The following is a 24975-nucleotide window of genomic DNA, read 5'->3' as shown; positions in this document are numbered from 1 at the left end:
CCCCCAATTTTCCCTCTACTTAACCATTACTTACATACTTTTGCTAATTACTCAGGCCCTACTATTAACTGGTCCAAATCTGCTTTATTGCCATTGGACAGCCCCCCATTGACCTCACCCTTTCCTTTTTTTGTCCACTTAAAATTACATCCATGTTCTAGTATTTCAAGGGTTTTTATTACGCTCACCATGACCGACTATTGTAAGCTTAACATTCTACCCCTACTACTTCTGTTCAGAGCGAAGGTGAACATCTAGGGGAAATTATGTCCCTCTCGAGTAGGAAGGACCAACCTAATAAAAATGATCCTAATACTCCAGCTATTATATTTACTGCATAAGACCCCTATGGTAGTACCTTTCACAGAGTCTATTTTATTTTTAGGTCCTTACTGGGACAGGTCACCCAGAATCAGATTAGAGCAGTTAAAGAGACCCAAAGACAATGGAGGCATTGCACTACCTAACCCATGGCTTTAATACCTGGCCGCCCCGCTACAACACTTCCGCACTGGCCTGCAGACTAACGTGTCAGACTTTTCCTCCTGCAAGGATTCCACTGTTGCCATAGTCCTGTTTTTCGCTAAATCCTGGGATATACCGGGTGGTTTGGAATCCTCTAGTTTCCGTAAATCCAATAAGCTCCATCCTACTTATGTGTTGATGCATCCGGTCCGAAATAAAGTTAAACAGCTAGAAAGGGTTCAGGGCTTTACTAGATATGCTCCTATTTGGCATAATGAAGCCATCCCCAAACTGGCCAAACTTCAGCCTGCACCTAGGGGGCGAACGAAAGGCCTCAAATACTTACATCATATATTTCAGGTGGGTGCCCTGCTTCCTTTTCAGCAGTTGCAAGCTAGGGTCCACCTCACAAACTCAATGCATTTTAACTAACTGCAACTCAAACATGCGGTGGCAGCCCAGGGCCCTTCATGGGACTGGCGTCTGTCTCCGACCCCTATTTTCCCACCTCATTCAAAATTTTACATCTAGGAAAGGTCTCATCTTCCAGTGCTATAGGATGCTCCTCTTTGCCTGACTAGAGGGTTATCCCTGTAAGGCCCTGGAATGTTGCGAGAGGGAGATGTAGGCAACTTTGAGGAAGAACAATGGTTTAGTGTCTTGATATCTGTTCACCCAAGTCCCTAAATGCATCCCAGAGGCTTTCACAACTGTAAATTTTACGGGTTCACTACACCCCTAGTAAATTACATGCCACAGGCCTATTAGATTCCCCTCTTTGCTGCAAGTGTCATCGTGACTGAGGCAAAAACTTATCCATAAATGCTTTGGCATTGGACCAAGGTATTGAATACAGTGTTCCAAGTTAAATTGGCCCTTAGACCCCAAAATGTGCTTATTGGGTGTATTGACTGATGCCAAACGGATTACTCCCGTGTAGCTATTAATAGGACTCTATTCTGAGCCAGAAATCTCATCTTGCAGCGCTAGAAGGTGGAGCAGCCCCTGATACATTGCGCTTAGAGAAACCGTTTTTTCAGCATTGCAGATGTCTCGGTAAATATAACAAGTTGTGGGATAAATGGTTAGTTACACCGGGCCTAAAACCCCACCCGCCCCCCTAAATCATGTACTGTATAGACTCCTATAGCCATTTTCCTACTAGGTTATGACTCAATGCCTCTAAGTGGCTTACTGTGTACACCTCATGGTATGGTGCACTGCTGTACAGTTCTTCTTGTTGCAGATTTCCGGTATGCTATATTTTGCAGGGACTATTATTATTGCGTTACTCCCATGTACATTCGTATATGCTCATTGCATCACTTCACACTCTTTGCTAGAATTGTGTGCTCTGGGTGACTTTTTGTTACACTCAAACTTTCTTCTTGATTTAGGAAATGATCACCACACAGTGGTCTGTCCTCACCTTTTCTGAGTTATTTTCTACAACTGGGAATCCATTGTGGTTTGATGTAGTGTCGCTCAGGATGTCCACAATGACGCCCACTTTCTCCCTCCTTCGTAGACAAGTGACCGGTGTGCTCATTACCTCCCTAAAAATAAAAATAAAATAAAAAATAAATGAAATAATTAAAAACAATACAAAACAGAAAGTAATCTGTGCCGACAGCCTAAAGGGAACCTTTGCTTTGCTCCATGCAGGGAAAAGCAACAAGTTCACTTCAATGCACCCCTCTTAGCGGCTTATACTGCCCCTTTCCTTTCTTCTGCTTCTCAATTGGTCCAGGGAAGCTTTAATGCATAACAATACTTCTGTGTATGGGAGGACATATGAGTCATTCCCCCATCTTTCCATGTGACAGTGGGGGTGCTTGGCGACTGGTCATTCAGCTACCTAGTGCTGCCACATGGAGGTGGGAAGAGTCCTTTGCCCTGTGTAGGCTCCAAGTAAGGACTTGTGTCTTACGCAGGGCTTATTCTTCCCACTCCTGAGGGTGAATAGAGCTCCATTGGAACAAAAGGAAGACAAGGAGGAGGAAAAAAATTTGACTCATAAGCTGCATTTATCATATCTTTTTTTAATGGATTTTTTTTTTTACTTTAAGTGGAAATAAAATTTCAACATGAAGATGACTATGCAGATGCCGTCAAAATCCACACTGTACAAAGCCCCATTCTATTTGTTAATGAGAATTTCAAGCTTGCTAAACCTCAGAGTTTCAAATTGAGCAGAATCAGCCGTACCACATCAGATAGAGATTAGAGAAAGTCAAATATTCTGATAGCCAAACCACAAATCGCCAGAACAGAAATGGTTTTCTGTGAATTATATCGCTGATAAGATTACACAAGTGGCAAGCCTCAAAACTCTATAAAGAGTGCTGTACTTACAGCTTCTCCCCCAAACTTACTTCATGTTGCATAGTACTAGTACTTTTATAGTGTGATAAACTAGATGGCCATAAATAGACTGAAATCATAATAAAGGCTCTTCGCTGTGCTATAATTTGGCTGTAGCACTTTAGAGACACTTCTTATTCTACAAGGGTTTCTTAAAGCATAACTTTACCCATAACCGTTCGATAACAATGAATATATCACAACGTACAAAGTATATTACACAATAATAATTATGCTACCAAAATGAAAATGTGTGTAAATTGCCTCAAGTATTGCTTCTGTTTATTTTTGCTGGAGACCATTTTGTTGAAGCCCTCTCCTTGGTCTCAAAAACTACTTTATGTGTCATTCTGTGTTTGACATAAGTACATTTCTAGCAGAGTTTGTCCTGACACATGCTTTTCTTTTCTATCTCCCTAATCTATGTTCCCTCCACATAGTCTGTCATTCATGCTCCCTTCTTCCCCCTTCAGCAGCAGTAAATCTTAAAGCTGTCAAGATAATCAGCCTCTAGTGGCTCAGATTTTGGGAAAAGTGCCGAAAATATATAGAGTAACTGAGCATGTGCAGAGTAGGGTGAAACACTGCATTGCTGAATTTTAAGGTATAAGGTGCTTGATTTTTGATGTTTTACATTACACAGTTATACCTACAAAAGGGGTCAGCCTGAAGTGATCTAGCAGGACTTACATTTTCATATTAAATTTCCACATTAAAGTTATTATTAATGTTTCTGGAAAATCTCCCTCAAAGCCAACCTGACCCTTCCCTGTGCTGGAGAACCATTCTGGGCCAAAATACCCAACATGGCATATATCTCTGTGACCGCTTGACAAGTATCACATCACGCCTTGCCACTTCAAAGATGATGATTGGCTGGTTTATCTCCACCTAACATTCTCACGTAAATCCTGCATATAGTTAAGGTGACCTAAAGTTCACTCAAATGCAAGATAACATTGGCTTGCCTGGAAGGCAGCGGCAGCCCATCCATTAGGGGCGCCACCCTCTATATGCAATTGATAGATTCATGCATAGCAAGAATCTATCCATGGCTGCCGCGGCCACCCCCTATTCATGTGCTCAGCCCTTTTCAGGGATCATGAATTACAGCAACGGGGGGAGTTTTTTTTAATAACCTGATTAGAGCCAGAGGCTCTTAATAGGCTTCAAAATAGAATGGGCTCGGGGGTCGCAGAGGATGCAACCAGAGCCCACCCAGGTATGTTACAACAGCGAATGAATATTCGCTGTCGAAATACTGATCCTCAATCCGGTCAATCAGAAGCAGGTGTAAGGCTCGTTTTCAGATTGGCCAAAAAGAGAAGACTTCCGATTGCCTGTTCATCAACATTGTGCCGGCACTTCAATACACTTTTGTATTTGTTGATTTATTGCTAGTTGATAAGCGCAGCAAACATTTATTAGTGCCAATTATAGCTGTGATTTCTGCCACACTCTGTAAAAGGACCCCCCCCCTCCCCCAATCATCCCATGTCTGTCTTATTCGCCAGGATCTCTCTACGTACCTGGCAGTGAGAGAATGAGAAGTGCTTGGAGCTTCCCAGTGTAAGAATGGGACACTCTGCAGCTTGATGTGGAGATCATACAGACCCTGAGAGACAGGACAACACAATGGTTACCAATATCTGATCTCATATGAACGCCGGAAAGTAGCATCATATCTAGTCATCCTCACCTCAACAAAAAAATCTCCAACTATTTTTGCGGTTATGAGAACAAGCATGATGGGAAAACCGTAGGTGACATTTCCCGTGGCTTCAACCATGATGACTGTTAAGCTCAGTGTCATCCGTACTATGCCGCCTGTGGAGGACAAGAGGACATGGAAATTAGACTAGAACATGACCCGCAAAGAAAAACTATACACAATCAATACATACACACCATAACCGCTAATATTAAATCTTAAAATATTCTTTTGCCCCACCCAATGCTTCAGAAAAGATTGACAGTGCTGGATTTTAAATGCAGATGTAAAAAATAAATAAATAAAAAAGGAAGATCACTCAAATGCAGCTCTGTATTCAATATACCATCACTAAATGCATTTGTAAGAAATCAAAGCTTTTGTAAATGCATGTTTTTCTCTTTTAACCACTTGCCCTTCGGAAGGTTTACCCCCCCCCCCCCCCCCCTTAATGACCAGGCCATTTTTTGTGGTGCGTCACTTTAATTGACAATTGCACGGTCATGCAACACTGTACCCAAATACAATTTATGTAATTTCCCCCCCCAAATAGAGCTTTCTTTTGGTGGTATTTGATTACCATTTTTTTTTTTTTTTACTTTCTGCTAGAACACATCCAAAAAAATAAAATAAAAATAATTCCTTCGTAAAATGTGTATGTATATATATATATATATATATATATATATATATATATATATATATATATATATATATATATATATATATATATATATATATATATATATATATATATATATATATATATATATATCCCATACTAGTAATGGCGATTAGCCTTTAATAGCAGGACTGCGATATTGAACATTTAGGGTCATCAAAGGGTTAAATGCATGCAGTGTTTTGTTTTTGTTTTTACTAGGGAATGTGATGGATTTTCTTTCCAATCCATGACATCCCCGCTGTCAGGACAGAGCTTTGCATTGTTTACATATGCTGAGCTTCCTCCTGTGTCTCTCCTCGACAATCAGTGGATGTCATTCATTGGCTGACACTTGGCGACAGGCTTCTGCTGTGACAAATCACAGCAGAAGAAAGGCGGAAGAAAGGCGCGAACATCCCCTACGCCCATATATGTACGCGGTTCTGCAAAAAGCTGCCCCTCTGTAGTGGTAAATCTGCTATGGGGCCATCAGGCAATAGTTAAAATAAAAAACATATTATACTTACCTGCTCTGTGCAATAGTATTACACATAGTGGCCCCGATCCTCTACTTCTCAGTTCTCCTGCCGGAGCTCCTGGTTCCTCCTCTTCTCATGTGGCACCATAGGAAGCCACGTCCTATGGTGGCACATGGACAGGCTCGATCCTGAGCCACGCTGTCTGCCTCTATAGACACAGCTAGGATCACAGGATTTCACTGACCAGTGAGAGCACATTTTTAGTTGTTGCCGTAAAATGTGTAAGTCATGACTAAGATTAACATACTCACCTAGCTGTGCTGCTGCTCCCATCAGAGCATACTTCCCGGGATCGGCCCATGCCTACAGGAGACAAAAAAAAAAAAAAAAAAAAAAAGGATCAAGGATAATGACATTTCTGTACTACACAAAATTCAGGCTGTTGAAAATCTGCCATAGCTTTCCTGTGGAGTTTTAAATTTGAACTTCTGCTTGTAGGCCACGGCTTGATCCTAGCATAGAGAATAGAATATGGAAATAACATTGGGAAATAATAAGCTGGAAAGGGTCCATTCCCTGTTCTGCTCTTTATATGCAATCCTGTCAAATATCATAGGAGTATACTCAATGCCCCCTTGTAGTTGTGTTTAGGGATCGCCAACATTGCTACAGCACCCTGCTTGCAATCATCACTGAAGGAGCAGACTTTACTTGCCGCCTCCTCCTCTGACCCCACTGACATCCTCTTATATTACAGAAGCATAAGCAATGACACAGGAGTTCTCCTCTTCTCTGCTGCCATCCACAAACCCATGGAATAGACATCAGGTACACTGTAGATCCCACCCCTGGCTGCTGACATCTTGGAGTAAGTTTATCAACATTTCTGAAAATATTATTCCCTTATCTGACCACTAGAGGGGGATATTACAAAAGCAGTAATAAGCATACTGGTTGCAATTCATTATAGACTTAATGGATTTCCAGTGCACCATGGATGATGAGCCCTGCAGATACTAGAGAAATTCATACAATTTAATTAATGGAACGGGATTTAATTTAGGGAAATTAGTAGGTACTATTCCATGCTCTTTTTTGGTCAGTGTCCTGTACATGTTTTTGCTCCATCCTGCAAACTGCGCAAGTTCTTTCTGCTTTTCAAGTTTTCATTATCTGCTAAAAGTTTGTATTAGGTGAGATAACAATTGCACTTTTTTTTCTCAGATACAGGCCTCTGCAGATCATTTGTCCTTGTAACATACTATTTTCAGGGGTACACAATTTGCAACAACAATAGCGTACGTGTCGACAAATTACGCCCATCAATGTATAGGCAGAACACACTAAACCACACATCTGTGGATGCCGACCATCAGAGAATGATGGGAAAACCACACAACATGAGATTTTATAATGTTACTTAAAAGCACCCATGTCAAATGGTAAAGTAAAGGTGCACCTAATAAACAGACATTTGAAATTCCCACCCAAAAAAAGACTTACGATAGTTTCAGTAGAAAAACTGGTCAGCAGGATTCCAAACAGTCGACCCCACGCGGCTCCGAGGAGGAGAGACGGGATAAAGACGCCTGCAGACACGGTCAAGCCGTACGTCCAACAAGCCAGGAAGAAATACAGCAACGTAAAAAGGCCCAGTGTCTGGGGGTTAAAAGAACCTGCAGGGGGAATACGTACAATTTAATAAAGGATAACTCTGGACAAACAAAAACTTGCCCTTCATCCAGCTATACACTTATTCAAAAATTATTAACTGAATATTCCTTTTAAAAAGGAAACCTTTGAAGACAGGAAGCTGCCATTTTCAGATCTTGCTGGAAGCGTGCTTCTTCCAGGTCATCATCTAATTTGGTAATGGATCCAGTGGACACCTACAGTCCTTCAGCTTTAAAGAAAGCAAAGGTGGCTACTCTAACCTGTCACTCCAATACTGCACTTAGGTGTGGCTTCCTCGTTTTTCTCTCTCACTGTGACATACTGAAGCAGATCATGATCCCCTCCCTTCGGAGACTGGGCCGCAGGGCTGTTTTCCAACATGATAACGACCCCAAACACACCTCCAAGATGACCACTGCCTTTCTAAAGAAGCCCAGGGTAAAGGTGATGGACTGGCCAAGCATGTGCCCAGACCTAAACTCTGTTGAGAATCTGTGGGGCATCCTCAAACAGAAGGTGGAGGAGCGCAAGGTCTCCAACATCCACCAGCTCTGTGATGTCATCATGGAGGAGTGGAAGAGGACTCCAGGGGCAACCTGTGAAGCTCTGGTGAACTCCATGCCCAAGAGGGTTAAGGCAGTGCTGGAAAATAATGGTGGCCACACAATATAGACACTTTGGGCCTAATTTGAACATTTTCACATAGGGGTGTACTCACTTTTGTTGCCAGAGGTTTAGACATTAATGGCTGTGTGTTGAGTTATTTTGAGGGGACAGCAAATTTAGTTATACAAGCTGTACACTCACTACTTTACATTGTAGAAAAGTGTAATTTCTTCAGTGTTGTCACATGAAAAGATAGAATAAAATATTTACAAAAATGTGAGGGGTGTACTCACTTTTGTGAGTTACTGTATATACGCCAACTGGATAGTCTTTCTTGCCGGCAAAACAACACACCCGCGCTTCTGGGATCGGTGTAAACACAATAACATTAGCACGCAGCACCACTCTACATGTTACGTCATACAGTGCATCTAGAAAGTATTCACAGCGCTTCACTTTTTCCACATTTTGTTATGTTACAGCCTTATTCTAAAATGGATATAAATTCATTATTTTAGTCAAAATTCTACAAACAATACCCCATAATGACAATGTGAAAGAAGTTTGTTTGAAATCTTTGCAAATGTATTGCATTAAAAAAAAAAAAAAAAAAATAGGAACAAAATCCCATGTACATAAGTATTTACAGCCTTTGTCATGACACTCAAAATTGAGCTCAGGTGTATCCCGTTTCCACTGATCATCCTTGAGATGTTTCTACAACTTGATTGGAGTCCACCTCTGGTAAATTCAGTTGATTGGACATGATTTGGAAAGGCACACACCTCTCTATATAAGGTCCCACAGATAACAGTTCATGTCAGAGCACAAACCAAGTCATGAAGTCCAAGGAATTGTCTGTAGAACTCCGAGGCAGGATTGTATGGAGGCACAGATGTGGGGAAGGGTACAGAAAAAAATTCTGCAGCATTGAAGGTCCCAAAGAGCACAGTGGCCTCCATCATCCGTAAATGGAAGAGGTTTGGAACCACCAGGCCACTTCCTAGAGCGGGCTGACTGGCCTCGGGGTGGCGACCAAAAATCTGATGGCCACTTTGACAGAGCGCCAGCATTCCTCTGTGGAGAGAGGAAAACCTTCGAGGATAAACAATCATCTCTGCAGCACTCCAATCAGGCCTGTATGGTAGAGTGTGCAGACGGAAGCCACTCCTCAGTAAAAGGCACGACAGCTGTCTGGAGTTTACTAAAAGGCACCTGAAGGACTGTCAGACCGTGAGAAACAAAGCTTGAACTCTTTGGCCTGAATGGCAAGCGCCATGTCTGGAGAAAACCAGGCAATGCTCATCACCTGGCCAATACCATCCCTACATTCAAGCATGGTGGTGGCAGCACCATGCTGTGGGGATGTTTTCCAGTGGCAGGAACTGGGAGACTAGTCAGTATTGAGGGAAATATGAATGCAGCAATGTACATAGACATCCTTGATGAAAACCTTCTCCAGAGCGCTTTGGACCTCAGACTGGGGCAAAAGTTCACCTTCCAACAGGCCAATGACCCTAAGCACACAGCCAAGACAAAGGAGCGGCTATGGGACAACTCTGTGAATGTCCCCGAGGGGCCCAGCCAGAGACCAGAATTTAACCCGATTGAACATCTCAGGAGTGATCTGAAAATGGCTGTGCACCGATGCTCCCCATGCGATCTAATGGAGCTTGAGAGGTCCAAAAATAGGTGTGCCAAGCTTGTCGCGTCATACTCAGACTTGAGGCTGTAATTGGTGCCAAAGGTGCTTCAAAGTATTGAGAAAAGGCTGTGAATACGCCTGTATATGGGATTTTTTTTAAAAAAAATTTATAAACTTTGCAGATTTCAAACTGCTTTCAGGTTGTCATTACGGGGTATTGTTTGTAAAATTTTTAAGGAAAATAATGAATTTAATCCATTTTGGAATAAGGCTGTAATATAAAAAAAAATGTGGAAAAATTGAAGCGCTGTGAATACATTCTGGACGCACTGTAGAGGACTTCCTCCAAGTGCCCCAGGGGCATTTAACATGACTGATGGCTGTGATTATTGCGCGCTTGACCTTTTCTAGAGACAGAAGGTCAATGAGAACTGGTAAGCACCCTTATCAGAGGTGGTGGCATTCACATAAAGAGTCTTTTTCACTTGGGGTGCTGGAGCTCTGAATGAACTTTAAAAGAAGATAGCTTCAATATTATTTTCCCCATTTCATGCGGAGTTGATGATTATATTGCATTTTTTAAATAATTTATATGTTTGTTTTACTGTGCTGATATCACATGGTTAAGTCACTGCTTTGCACTGTTATTTTGTTTCACACAGTTTATTTTGGAGCAGTGTAAAGACATTAACAAGTTTTTTTACTATTTAGATCCAATCATTTATCATATCATAATAATTTTAACATACCAAGAAGCAAACAAAAAGTGTATTAGCCACGGTTCACACAAATGTGATTTCTAATGCAAGTTGGAACACACTGAACCGCATAGCAAGTGAAACAACATCAGTTCCTACGGAGCCCGCTTACATACATTCAGTTCGATTGTGATCCAACTTTGAAAAAGGGTCCTGTGCGATTTTGTGGTCCACAGACTTCAATGAATATACATCAAAAATTGCATCTGCATGCTTTTTTGATCCATTTTACAACGTAATTTGTGCAGGTTGTTAGAAGCCAGCACCCTCACAACCAGTAACTCATCCCTGCTATTGTCCAGCAGGGAGGAGTCATCTGTCAAGGGCATTCTAAAGGCCCATACACACGATCAGACTTTTTGACAACAAACATGCAAATTAGCTGTTTTGGAGCAACATCCGACCGTGTGTACGCTCCATCGGACAAACTTTTTTGGTTTTCATCGAACTTTTGTTGGCTGTGCGAACGGACAAACTTTCTGGCAACAAAAGTCAGATGGAGCAAAGTCTGATCGTGTGTACAGAAAACCATAGGACTTTTGTACAAAGTACAAACAGGCATGCTCAGAACCAATGCAAAAGATCAGACAACAATACAGAAGTTGACCAAAGGTGGCGGTAAAGAGCAGAAAAACCACGTGATTTGGTGAAAGTTGGCTGAAAAAGTCCTGCTGTGTGTATGCAATATACAAGTTCAGGGCCGACGCCCTTTGTACAAAAATCCAAGGGAAAGTTTGTACAAAGTCCTATCGTGTGTATGAGGCTTAAAGGTTTTTTTTGTTAAATAAAAAAAATCATGTCATACTTACCTGCTCTGTGCAGTGGATTTGCACAGAGCAGGCTGGATCCTCCTCTTCTCGGGTCCCTTTTCGGCTCTCCTGGCTCCTCCCTCCTGTTAAGTGCCCCCAGAGCAAGCAGCTTGCTCTGGTGGCCCCTGAGCTGAGCCAAAGCTCCCTGTGTCCATTCAGACATGTAGCCGTGGCCTGGCCAGGCCCCCTTTCTCTCCTCATTGGCCAACTGACAGCAGCCGGAGCTAATGGTGCCACGCAGCTCTCTCAGCCAATAAGGAGGGGAGCCCCTGGCAGCCAAGATACTCCTACAACATCGCTGGACCTAGGTGGACCAAAGGTATTAGAGGGGCTGCTGCACACAGAAGGCTTTTTTATCCTAATGCATAGAGTGCATCAAGATAAACAAAAAAAAAAAAAAAACTTCTGCCTTTACAAACAATTTAATGAGGCGGCACCCTAACCACTGACACATCCCTGCTGTCAGCAGCAGGCTTCCTAACCACTATGAGTTTTGTACGCTGTCAGCAGGGGATTAACCAGTAACCTCAAAATGTAAACCTATCTGTATGGATTTAAAGCGGAGGTCCACCCTAAAGTGGACCTTCCGCTCATCAGAACCCTCCCCCCCTCCGGTACTGTACAGTACAGGTATCTGCACCCACTTCCGGGATAGCTCTCTGCGGAAAGGGGCGTAGATTACGCCCCTTTCCGAAAGCCCCCCCCCCGCTGCCTGCTGGGAAACACACAGATCCCAGAGGCAGCGGGTCCATCCTTATTGCGCAGCGCGTCTCGCGCATGCGCAGTAGGGAACTGGGAAATGAAGCCGAAAGGCTCCACTTCCTGATTCCCATACCCAAGATGGCGGCGGCAGCACCCGAGAGACTATCGAGAGATCGGCTTCGGGTGCCGACATCACGGGCGCGCTGGACAGGTAAGTGTCACTATTTTAAAAGTCAGCAGCTGCAGTATTTGTAGCTGCTGGCTTTTTAAAAAAAAAAAAAAAAACGCGGAGTCCCGGCGGACTCCCGCTTTAAGGGGGAACCTACAAAATCCATACAGACCCTTATCAGATCATGCAGCCCAGAAAAGGATAGGGGTCCTCACCCTCCTGAACCACACTAGGCAACATGCCCTCATCATGGGGGAGAATTCGCCAGAGGTGAGAGAACCGCCCCCGGAAAAGCACCTTTGTCCCCATGTTGATGAGCACAAGGCCTCGAACCCAAAACCCTGGCCTGGTGGTTGTGGGAGTGCGTGGGGTAGCATACTGGAATCTAGAAACCGCCTTTAACAAGGGGGCACCAAGATCCCCTACTTCTTAACCAAGACCAAAATAAAAGCTCCAAAATGAAACAAAAAAATAAAAAATAAAAAAACTCACAATATAAATGTATTCAAATCGCACCTGCATTACAAAATCGCATCAAAAATCAGATCAAAATAGCACTGCACTAGTGTGAACCTAGGCTTAACAGCTGAAGATAACTTTGTTTATGCATCAAAAGTTTTCTAGAATTGAGCTTTAAAGAGTTACTAAACCCACAACAGTAAAATCAGTCTGTATATGCAGTAAAGCATGCTTGTTATACTCACTGTGGAACCTAAGGATCCCTTGCATTGTGTAAAAAGGCTGTTTGATCCAATCTTCTCTGATCCTCCCCTTCTTCCACTGTCCCCAATCCATCTCCTGATAGAACAGAGCATTGGGGGCAGTCTGCACATGCTCAGTTTAGTGTGTACTGCTAGAGATTTTTTTTTTCTTTTGGGAGGGTGTATGTGATCAGCACAGGGCCAATCAGCACTGTCCAGACAGAGGATCAGGGGTCATGCAGCCTCATAGGACAGCCAGAGAAGAATGAAAACTCCTCTACAAGCTTTAACCAGTGTTTGGCTGGACACTGACAGAAGTCACAAGACTGCTATATACTGCCGATGAGAAAAAGTATTTAGCAGTCTAGATTTAAATAAATGACTGCATTTCCAATGTATGGCATACTGTGGGAGACCAGATTATAGTGGATGCAGGGTCCTGTGTATAGTAACACTTTAACATTTCCATGTACAATGGAAAATATCAATTTATATACACATGTGCATTTACAAGATTACATTCACTTTATCAATATCTGAAAGCGGTCAGGTATAAGGAGCACACAGACTAAACTCACCAGCGGGATCATGAAAGAGCCTGCGTACACTGCTCTCCGGAGTAGTAAAGAAGGCTGATGCCATAGCATTGTATTGGCCATCTGGGCAAAAGAGCTGGAGGGGAAAAAAAAAAAAACAAACACACTTGAGTTTAAAAGGCACTTTCACTAAAAGTGATTGTAAAAGGTTAATATTTTTTATTTTTTTATAAACAAAACATGTCACACCTTCCTGTGTGCAAGGGTTTTGCATAGAGCATCCCCGATCCTCCTTTTCTGGGGTCCCACGGTGGCACTATTGGCTCCTCCTCCGCATCAAGTGTCCCCAAGGCGAGCCGATTTCCATCGGGGCAATCCCGAGTCCTGCTGCTACGTGCATTGACACAGACAGTAGAACTCAGCCTCGCCCCTAAGCTCACCAAATTCGATTGACAGCAGCGGGGGGGCCAATGGCTCCTGCTGCTATCGTTCTATCTAATGAGGACCCAAGACAGAGGCTGGAGCTGCTGGGCTCGTTCTCATTGCTGCAAAGCTCGGTTTCAGCTAAATAAAAAGGGGGGCTCTGGGAGGCTGCTGCACCACAAAAGGTTTTTCACCTTAATGCATAGAACGCATTAAGGTCAAAAAAACCTTGAGACTTTACAACTCCTTTAAGATTACCTACTTCCAAGTTATTTCAATGGTCAGCGCATCTGTAAAATCTTTTACCGCTTCCATCATTTAGTAGGACACCATTATCGAAGCCAGAAATAAATTCAGGGTCACCGCCCTGCCTTTTGAGTCATAAGGAGCCCCCCCCCCCTTTTATCACTCGTGGACCCACTGGTCAGGGAGTGATTTAAAGTGGTTGTAAACCCTTACAAACCACTTTGACCTACAGGTAAGCCTAGATTAAGGCTTACCTGTAGGTCCAAGAAATATCTCCTAAACCTATATGGTATAGGAGATATTTGCCCGAAAACAGGCACCGCTGTCTACAGCGCATGCGCCGTAGACAGCGGCGCGCAGGCGCACTGAGCGCGGCATTCTCAGAGACGGAGCTGCCGCGCGTGTCGGCTCCCGTGCGCATGCGCGGGAGTGACGTCATCGCGGCTTCGCCGAATGACAGCGGCGGAGCTGCGAGACCCCACCAAGAAGATGGATGCGGTGGACTACAGAGGACAGCGGCGACTTCGCTGGCTCCTGTGTCAGGTAAGTGACACATAATAGGCTACTATGCGATGCATAGTAGTCCATTATGCTTTGCCTTTGCAGGGAATGAAAGAGGAAGTAAACCCATCAGGGTTTACTTCCTCTTTAAAGACAGAAGGGGCACCTGCAGCATATAAGAAACATGAGAGCCCGATAGTCTACCTGCAATGTGTATTCACCAGAATTCTCCCGTAGTGGCTGGCAGTCAGAGGAAGAATAGATCAAAACAAAGGCAACGGTGGCCGTCACAGCTGCTACCAACATGGCCTCGATCACCTGATAGCAGCGACGATGTAAATACCTAAAGAAAGAAGAGCATTTAGTTATGAAGTACAAAGCCCACATCATATTTTATACAGAAGCAATGTGTAACACCTTCCTGAGAAAAAGAATGATGGTGATTTTTGTGTCCCCATGTGTATGATAGTCATGGATAAGTAATCCCCTTTGGGTTAGATAACTCGATCCCTCGTGTCTTAAACTAATGTAAGAGCATGTACTACAGACCATACTGGATTTGAAATCTATTGGGTGGAGATTTGCATAGTTTACTTGGTTCATACTTTAGACTTGAATAAGCGAATCTCAACAGTTTTGTAGGACTCTAAGTGGCTAAGTGAGTGTACTACCGGTTTAGTGTCAGTTACGGGATTAGAGTTGTTGCTGAATGTAGCGTATATTCTTTTTGTGATGTATCTGTACCAAGCCTGGGTATGCATGTCCAAAACACCAATTCTTATGTTGTTGACAAATGCTCTCGACTTTTTTCGTCAATTGGCTTTTTAAAGGAGCGACAAAGAATTAAGATCATTAACCCTTTCATGACCAAGCCTATTTTTGGAATTTGGTGTTTACAAGTTAAAATCGATATTTTTTGCTAGAAAATTACTTGGAACCCCCAAACATTATATATATTTTTTTAGCAGAGACTCTAGAGAATAAAACGGCAATTGTTGCAATATTTTATGTCACACGGTATTTGCGCAGCGGTGTTTTAAACGCAACTTTTTGGGAAAAGGGACACTTTCATGAATAAAAAAAAAAAAAACAGTAAAATTAGCCCAATTTTTTTGCGTAATGTGAAAGATAATGTTACACCGAGTAAATAGATACCAAACATGTCACACTTCATAATTGCGCGCACTTGTAGATTGATGACAAAGTACGGTACCTAAAAATCTCAATAGGCGACGTTTTACATTTTTTTTACGGTTACCAGGTTGGCGTTACAGAGGAGGTCTAGTGCTAGAAATATTGCTCTCGCTCTGATGATCGCGGCGATACCTCACATGTGTGATTTGAACACCATTTACATACGCGGGCGCGACTTCCGTATGCGTTTTCTTTGCTTCGCGAGCTCGCAGGGACGGCGGGCGCTTTAAAAAAAAAAAAAATTATTTTTTTATTTATTTTAAAATGACTAAATTGTTTTTAAAAAATAAAATAAAAATTGATCACTTTTATTGCCGTCAAAAGAAATGTAAACATCCCTTGTGACAGTAATAGGTGGTGACAGGTCCTCTTTATGGAGGGATAGGGGGTCTAAAAGACCCCCCACCCCTCCTTTACACTTCAATGTATTCAGATCGCCGAAAACGGCGATTCTGAATACCGGATATTTTTTTAAAACCGGCGCCATTGGCAGCCGAGTAAACGGGAAGTGACGTCATGACGTCGCTTCCGTGTTTACGATGAGGAGACTGGAACGAAGCCGATTACGGCTTCGTTCCAGTTCCTCCCCAGCAGCCGGAGGCGTCTGATCACGAATCGGTGCTCCCGATCGAGCAGGAGCACCGGTAACAGCGGCGGGAGGCGGCGCGGGGGGGACGTCCCCTCCCGCTCCTCTGGCGTAACAGCCAAAAGGCTTTTAGCCGCATCGGTTGTTATGCCTGGATAGCCAAGCGCCTGCTGCAAAAAACGGTACCGGGATGATGCCTGCAGGTGTGGGCATCATCCCGGTATAACCCCCGGAAGCCGAGTACGCATATCTGCGTACGCTCGGCGGGAAAGGGTTAAGATAATGCTTTGTGGCTCCTGAAGTAGCTGATTGTCGAAACATGTCAAGTGAAGAGCATTGGTCAACAACATAAGAATTTGTATTTGGATATTCTCTGTTGGTTTTAAGGATTCAACAGTATTTGCCAGGTGCTTTTTAAGTATTGAAAGCACAATAAAGACATTTTTTTTATGACCTAGGTTTTCCGGCACCTTTAGACCCCTTTCACACCAGGGCGTTCTGCAGGCGCTATAGCGTTAGAAATAGCACCTGCAATCTGCCCTAAAGAAGCTGCACTATTGTGTGCAATGTGAAAGCCCCGAGGGCTTTCACACTACAGCGGTGCGCTGGCAGGACGTCAGAAAAAAGTCCTGCCAGCAGCTTCTTTGGAGCGGTGAAGGAGCGGTGCGTTTACCGCTCCTCCACCGCTGCTCCCCATTGAAATCAACGGGGCAGCGATGTAATGCCGCCGGCAAAACACCGCTATTGCGGCGTATTGCAGGCGGTTTTAACCCTTTCGCGGCCGCTAGCGGGGGGGTAAAAGCGCCCCGCTAACGTCCGAAATGCGCCGCAAATCCGGCAGTAAAGCTAAAAATGGCGGCATTTTACCGCCGACAGTATCAGCGGCGTGGTGTGAAAGGGGTCTTAAAGTACCTTCATTCCCGATTTTAAAATATACGATTTCATACTACAGATATACAGCTATGAGGCCCTAGACACAGACATGTCAGGAGGAGCAATTCAAGACAAAAAAAGGTAAATATGTCGGGTAAATGCTTAGAGGCACTAAAATGCTATAAAAACAGCAATTTCAGAAGCACGGCAACTTTTCTTTTGGGTTAATTAAACATGGATTTGTTCAGACCACTTGACCCCCAAGACCTTTACAGCCACTTTTTGTTCACATGTAACAATCAGTATTTTTTGCTAGAAAATTTCTTCAAAACCCAAACATTTTATAGGTTTTTGGAAGCAGGGGCCCTAGAGAATAAACTGGTGTGCGCTGCAATTTTCTTTTGGTCACACGGTAATTGCACAGCAGTTTTTCAAAAAAAATGTTGGGGGGGGGGGGGGGGGATACACTTTTTTGAATTTGAATGGAAAAAAACAAAAACAATGCATGACCCAGTTTTTTAACTGAGTAAATACCAAACATGTCACACTTCAAAAATTGTGCAACAGTGACAATGTCAATTTTACCATCCATAGGCAACGCTTTAAAAGCTCCCGTGTGGGACGACTGCTGTATGCACGCGTGTGGGACCCGACAAGTGCCTTTTTCTTTGCGCACGAGTAAGGGGGGGGGACTGGGGGACTTGAATTATTATTTTACACTGTCGCTTTAAAAATATAAATTAAAAAAATTGTAATCACTTTTATTGCGGTCACAAGAAATGTAAACATCATAGTGACAGCAATAGGCATGTGAAAGATACAGTTTATGGAGATAGCTGAGGTCTATAAAGACCCCAAATCCATCCTCTGCCTTTACAATCATTTGACCACACCAAGATTGGTGTGATCAAATGCTTTTCATTTTTAAAAATGGTGCAGTTTACATCCGGGTAAACCGGGAGTGATGAACCAGAACTGCTTTTTTCATCTCTATGATATAATAAAGGGAACTGGTAGCAATGAACTGCATTGCTACCAGTTCCCTATATTATATCATAGAGATGAACAAAGCAGTTCCGGTCCTTGGTAGTCTCAATGATCAGCTGGTCGATCGCATGTCCCGATTGAGCCTGATTAAGCTGCGGGAAAAGGTGTGGGTGTGTGTGTGTGTGTGTGTGTGTGTGTGTGTGTGTGTGTGTGTGTGTGTGTGTAAATCCCCCTTCCCACTGCTTGTGGCACTCCAGTGGCTAGTTAGGCTACTAGGATTGCTTTTAAAGAGCGCCAATCATCAGCTCTAACAAAACTATACCGAGATGTCTGCAGCTGCAGGCATTATCCTGGTATAACCACGTGAAGTCTACCAATGTGTGTTGCTGGCCGGTGTTCTGGCAGATAGTGTCCTGCCATCATATAGTGTCTGCCCCGTACTGCGCATGTGCAGTACGGAGCAGACGAAGCTTCGGAAAATTTCCGAAGATGAACGGCGCCTGCGCCGTGAGTGGAAGTGGTAGCCCCACCATCCAAGCGGACATAGGGTTGTGAAAATGAGAGGGCCCCTCGCGGGCGAGCTTCGCTCACCACGCTTCGGGCTCGGCCTCGCTGCGCTCGGCTCTTTTCTATTCCTACTCTATGTCCACTTGGATGGTGAGGATAGAACCTGGACTCACGGTGCAGGCGCCGTTCATCCTCGGCTATTTTCGGAATCTGTGTTGCTGTGTACTGCGCATGCGGACACTATCCGATGGGGGACTTTATACGATGGGACACCGGCAGGTGCTTAAAAGTGTGAGAATCGATGAAAGAAACAAAGCCCTGCCTGTAGAGACAGTGAAGAATGCACAGTAAAAGTCAGTAATGGGAACAAATCAGCTGAAGGGTGAGCACAGGCAATATTAGTGACTAGTCCCTTTTCCCTCTGTCTTTCCTGGGCACAGCTTTCACAGTACAGATCCGCTTTAACTAAACGTTAATGCTGAAATATAATTTAACTGCACATCTGATTTCATCATCTAGATTATTTTTCACAGCAGTCAATATTACTAATGTGAATGGCATTTACACCCACTCATGCTGTCATCACAGGATACACTATGCATATTCTAGCAGATCCATTCATGCACATGATATTCTCGAATTACCCAAAAGACAATGACATACTGCCGGGAAAATTGTTGGCAAAACAAAGACAAATGAAAACTCACTATTTCACTCAGGAAGAAAGAAATTAATGGCATTCCTCCTATTACAGCTGGAAGGTAAACTCATTTAGCAGAAGGGTAATAGTAAAAACAAAAGTAGAAGCAAAAAAATAAATAAAAATGGTCAGCAGTCACATCTATTATAGTGAAACGCCGGTTTAAAAAAAAAAAAGGAAATCTATATTCTCTGGGTCATCTATTACACATTGCATGTGTGGATCTAATCAATCCCCATTCCTTTAAAAAGGGTATTCATCGGTGTCTTTACCTCTGTGGAATAGGGCCACAGGCAGGAATAAAAACCAAAGAATACACAACCCCGTCCCCCAATTTTATCCCAAAAAGTGACTTGTGACATGGAAGAACTAGTACTTCTTTCAAGACAGGTCCTCTGTTACTGAGGTGGTCAGAATAATTTAATAATAATAAGTTGCACAAAGAGCATAGACATGTGGCATTCATTTGGATATGTTCTGTCACATGCTGTCCCTGACTGTGCCCTGCGGCAAGTCTCCTGGTCTCTGGACGTTTCCTGTATCAAGTCTACCAGTCCCTGACCTTTGCTTAAAAAAAAAAAAAAAAAAATCTCCCAGTCTTTGCCTCCTATAGCAAGCTTTCCAGTCTCCATCTTATACAGTAAGTCTCCCGGTCCCCGACTACCACCTGTAGTACACAAGTCTTCAAGTGTCCAACATTCTCCTGAAGCAAGTCCCCCAGTCCCTGAAAGCCTCCCGCAGTAACACTACTTTTACACTGGGGGCGTCGGCGGTAAAGTGCTGATATTTTTACCACCATTTTTGCTGAGGTCTTTGGCCAGTTGCGGGATGCTTTTAACCCCCACTAGCGGCCGAAAAGGGTTAAAAACATCCCACAAAGTGCCGCTGCAGCGGCGCATTGCTGGCAGTGCTGCCCATTGATTTCAATGGGCATGGTCGCTTTAGAAGCGGTGTATACACTGCTGCAAAGATGCGGCTTGCGGGACTTTTTTTTACCATCCTGCCAATGCACCGCTCAAGTGTGAAAGCCCTCGGGCTTGCACATTGGAGTGACAGGAGAGGCTCTTTACAGGCGCTATTTTTAGCACTATAGTGCCTGTACAGAGCTTCAGTCTCAGCTTTTGTGTGGGTCTCTTGTAGCAAGTATTCCAGCCTCTAACAGCCTCCTGTAAAGAAGAGTCCCTGGCCTTACACTGAAACTTGTCTCCCAGTCTCTGACAGTCTACTACTGTGGGGGGGGTTAAGATGTGGAGAATTAAAAAGGAAAAAAGTAGGGCTCCACTATGATTATGGCTCACAGGAGTGCACTTAGTTCTGCACTCCTGTGACCCCTTTTCAGCCGACAGCGGGCTAAGGTCCACTGCTGGCTGAGTTGCTGACCAGGTCCAGGTTCTGGAGCAATCCCAACAGCAAGGTTTTATCAGATGCCTAGACTGGCAGCTTGTTCAGCGAGCTGTTCCCACCACCCCCCCCCCCCCCCCACAGCCCAGCACTCTAGTAGGCAGAATAGAGAGCCAGTGACGGTCGCTCTGCTCACTGAAGTCTGATTGCTCAGTTCTCTGTATTCGAAGCAGTGTGGGACCAATTGCTGCATCCACCTAGGAGAGTAGAAATATTTTTTTTGCAATCTCGTACGTCTCTAAAGTTCTGCAGCACAACTACTTGTTTAGTAATAACCTAAAGAACAATTCTACCAACTCAGAATAGCAAGCATCCTAATAGGACATCCACCCTGAAGCAGGAGGTCATAACATTACTACAGGCATTTATATACAGCCATTATGGGGTACATTACATACTGTACATTACCATCAGCCCCTGTCCTCAAGGAGTTTACAATCGAAGGTCCCTAATCAAAGCAGCTAAATAAAAAGGCTGCATCACCAGGGTGTCAAATACAATAGGACCAAAATATGTACATGGACAACAAAGGGAATTAAAAAAGAAGGAGGAACACATCACTTTACCGGATTCTAAACACCGTCAACAAGTTGTTCAAGGCATTAAACAGCGCTCCCAGTATGCCTCCTGCCAAGAAAGGATAAAGAGTCATAATGGGAAAGGCAAATGAACATTTGATAAAATATATATATGTAATTTTGCTTCATATGCTGTTTTAAATACACTGGTATTCTGATATGGAAAAGAAAACAATTGTTGCATAATTAGTAATGAAGATGAAAAATTTTATGAAGTATTAAAAGGTCTTTCTTACCTATTGCTCCCATGGCAATAAAGATTGGAAGTTCAAAGTACTTGTAGCTGTTTTCCTGCCAATCAACACACACAGCAATAGATGAGAAAATCAGCATTCCCTCTCATTTACAGCATAGTTAGTCACCTTGTAAAAGATCTTTCAGCGTTTCTTCAAGTCATTGTCAAGGGAAAAAAAAAAAAAAAAAAAAGGACTCTTCCAGTAGTATTCCAAAAATGCAGATTTTGGCGTTTTGAATACTTTTAAGTGCAAAGGAGGGATTTGGGGTCACAAAGTGAACAGATTTTATTATTTTAAATTTTTTTTAGAGAGAGTGTAAAAAAAATAAAAAAAATAAATAAACACGTTTAAGGTGCCCCCACGCACTAAAAACACATACGCAGGTCATACGCGCAAATGTAAACGTGTTCAAATCACACATGTGGTATCGCCGCAATCAGAGAGAGAGACCAAATATCGTGTGACATAAAATGTTGCAAAGATCACCACTTTATTCTCCAGAGTCTTTGCTATCTATATTTTTAATATATATATATATATATATATATATATATATATATATATATATATATATATATATATATATATATATATATATATATATATATATATATATATATATATCTTTTATTTTGAAATAAGTGATTATTTCAGACACATCACTGCTGGAAAATGAACTGTTACATACTTTGAAAGTTATTTACCTGCATTTTTAAATGGACTGTAATGCACTATAGTTATACACAGAGCACTTTATATGTTATAGCACTTTATATGATACGATACATACCACAGTTTATGAAATATATACGATTTAAATGAGACACACTATATTATAGAGTTTACGCAACGTAATTTTTTGCATTTTTACAAAACAGAAGTGCCTAGAATATTTCTGTTTTTCAGGAGGATTTCAAGACAAAAGTTTGACTTTTCAAGAGATAATAAATACAAGGGTTCTTTAAAAAGTTTCTGCACTTTTTTAAACGCCATTAAATATAAAAAAGTGCGGAAACTTTTTGAAGACCCCTTGTGTGTGTACGTATGTATGTACGTACTAATATATATATACACACACGTACATACATACATACATATACACACACACACACACACACACACACACACACACATATATATACATATACACACACACACTATAATTAAATATTAATATATAGCAGGTGTGAAGAAATGCTGTAAATGAAGAATGCTTTCAAAAATAGAAGTGTTAATAGTTTATTTTTATCAATATACAAAATTAAAATGAAAAGAAAACTGGGCAAACAGAAGAAAATTCTAAATCAAATCAATATTTGGTGGGACCACCCCCCTTTGCCTTCAAACCATCATCAATTCTTCTAGGTACACTTGCACACAGTGTTTGAAGGAAATCCACGGGTAGGTTGTTCCAAACATCTAAGCCCTTGTACACACGGTCGGACATTCTGATGGACAATGTCCGATAGGACCGTGTTGTCGGATAATCCGACAGTGTGTGGGCTCCATTGGGCTGTTTCCATCAGAGTATCCGACGGACCAAGTTTTCCAGCTGGGCTATAACATTTTCCAACAACATGATCCGATCGGACTTTGTCCGATCATGTGTAGAGAATTCCGATCGGACAAAGTGCCACGCATGCTCAGATCAAAAACGTAGACCAAAGCTATTGGCTACTAGCCTGAACGTAGTCCCGTTCTAACGAAATAACGTCATCACGTTATGTACAATTGGATTTTCTGACAACTTTGACACTGTGTATGCAACAGTTTCGGACAAAATCCGTCAGACAAAATCCGACGGATTTGGTTGTCAGAATGTTCGACTGTGTGTACAAGGGCTTAGAGAACTAAACCACAGATCTTCTGTGGATGTCGGCTGCCTCAAATCCTTCTGTCTCTTCATGTAATCCCAGACAGACTTGATGTTGAGATCAGGGCTCTGTGTGGGCCAAACCATCACTTCCAGGACTCCTTGTTCTTCTTTATGCTGACATTGGCTGTATGTTTGGGATCATTTTCCTGCTGCAGAATATATTTAGGGCCAATCACACACCTCCCTGATGGCATGGCATGATAGATATATATCTGCCTGTATTTCTCTGCATTGAGGACACCATTGATCCTGACCAAATCGCCAACTCCTTTTGCAGAAATGCAGCCCCAAAACTTACAAGGAACCTCCACAATGCTTCCCTGTTGCCTGCAGACACTTATTGTACCGCTTTCCAGCCCCTCACCAACAAACTGCCTCCTGCTACAGCCAAATATTTCACATTTTGACTCATCAGTTCAGTGCACCTGCTGCCACTTTTCTGCACCCCAGTTCTTATGCTTTTTGTGCCTAGTTGAGTCTCATAGCCTTGTTTCCATGTCAGAGGTATGGCTTTTTAGCTGCAATTCTTCCATGAAGACCAATTTTGACCAGACTTCTCCAGACAGTAGATGGGTTTACCTGGATCCCACTGGTCTTCACCAGTTCTGTGTAGATGGCACGGCTGCTCGAAAGGAAGTAAGCATGATGTGTCTCATCTGCTGAATTAGGTTTCCTTGGCCGATCACTGCCTCTACGGTCCTTAACATTGCCGATCAATGGTGTCCTCGATGCTGAGAAATGGAGGCAGATCCCTCATGCCATACCATCAGGGAGATGTGCGATTGACCCTAAATGTATTCTGCAGCAGGACAATGTCCCCAAACATACAGCCAGTGTCATTAGTAACTATGTTCAGCATAAAGCAGAACAAGAAATTCTGGTTTGGATGTGATTTTTTGGCCCCCACAGAGCCCTGATCTCAACATCGAGTTTGTCTGGTATTATATGAAGCCCCTGTTCACACAGACTTCATCTGAAATTGCACGTCAGTGCAACTTCATGTGCGGCTTCATGCAGACGTCTATTCAGGTTGCACCCAAAATAGCCAAACATAGTGCATGTACCACTTTCTTATAGATGCGGCCCAGCAAAGTTGGCCTCACACCGATTTGAACAGTGCGATTTCCGGCAATAGGATACAACCCCATGACGGGACCTCCAATGTGAACAGGGGCTAAGAGACAGAAGGATTTGAGGCCGCCTTCATCCACAGAAGATCTTTGGTTAGTTCTCCAAGAGGTTTGGAACAACCTACCGTGTTGAATCAAAAGGTTGGTCACACCAAATATTGATTTGATTTAGGATTTCTCTTCTGTTTGTTTACTTTGCGTTTTGTGAATTGATAAAAACAAACAATTATACATACATACCCATTGAATTTTTTTTTTTTTTATATATATATATATATATATATATATATATATATATATATATATATATATATATATATATATTTATATTTATATTTAATTTCTTCAAACCTGCCTAAAAGCATTTACACAGTATATCAATTCAAGATATTGCTTACCACATGGCAAATGTTTACTAGCCATGAGACCACCAGGACATGTCATTAAGATCATG

The 24975-nt window shown here is 42.7% G+C and overlaps 1 protein-coding gene across 1 annotated transcript in view; it reads right to left on the bottom strand.

The window, feature by feature from the left end:
* Positions 1-24975, bottom strand: part of CLCN7 (chloride voltage-gated channel 7) — a 90161-nt gene that overhangs the window by 9527 nt on the left and 55659 nt on the right. Inside the window, exons 13-21 of the mRNA XM_077449473.1 lie at positions 21516-21570; positions 21268-21328; positions 14658-14796; positions 13326-13419; positions 7187-7359; positions 5995-6046; positions 4529-4656; positions 4359-4444; positions 1895-2021 (exon numbers count right to left, since the gene is read on the bottom strand). Of these exons, the coding sequence (XP_077305599.1) occupies positions 1895-2021; positions 4359-4444; positions 4529-4656; positions 5995-6046; positions 7187-7359; positions 13326-13419; positions 14658-14796; positions 21268-21328; positions 21516-21570 (915 nt within the window). The remainder of the gene's footprint in view (positions 1-1894; positions 2022-4358; positions 4445-4528; positions 4657-5994; positions 6047-7186; positions 7360-13325; positions 13420-14657; positions 14797-21267; positions 21329-21515; positions 21571-24975) is intronic.

The sequence above is a fragment of the Lithobates pipiens genome, unplaced genomic scaffold (genome assembly GCF_037356315.1).
Source record: "Lithobates pipiens isolate NorthernLeopardFrog02 unplaced genomic scaffold, aLitPip1_a1.2 Scaffold_22, whole genome shotgun sequence".
Lineage (NCBI taxonomy): Eukaryota > Metazoa > Chordata > Amphibia > Anura > Ranidae > Lithobates > Lithobates pipiens.
The sequence above is the reverse complement of the archived record's forward strand: the minus strand, read 5'-3'. Positions and strand labels throughout refer to the sequence as shown.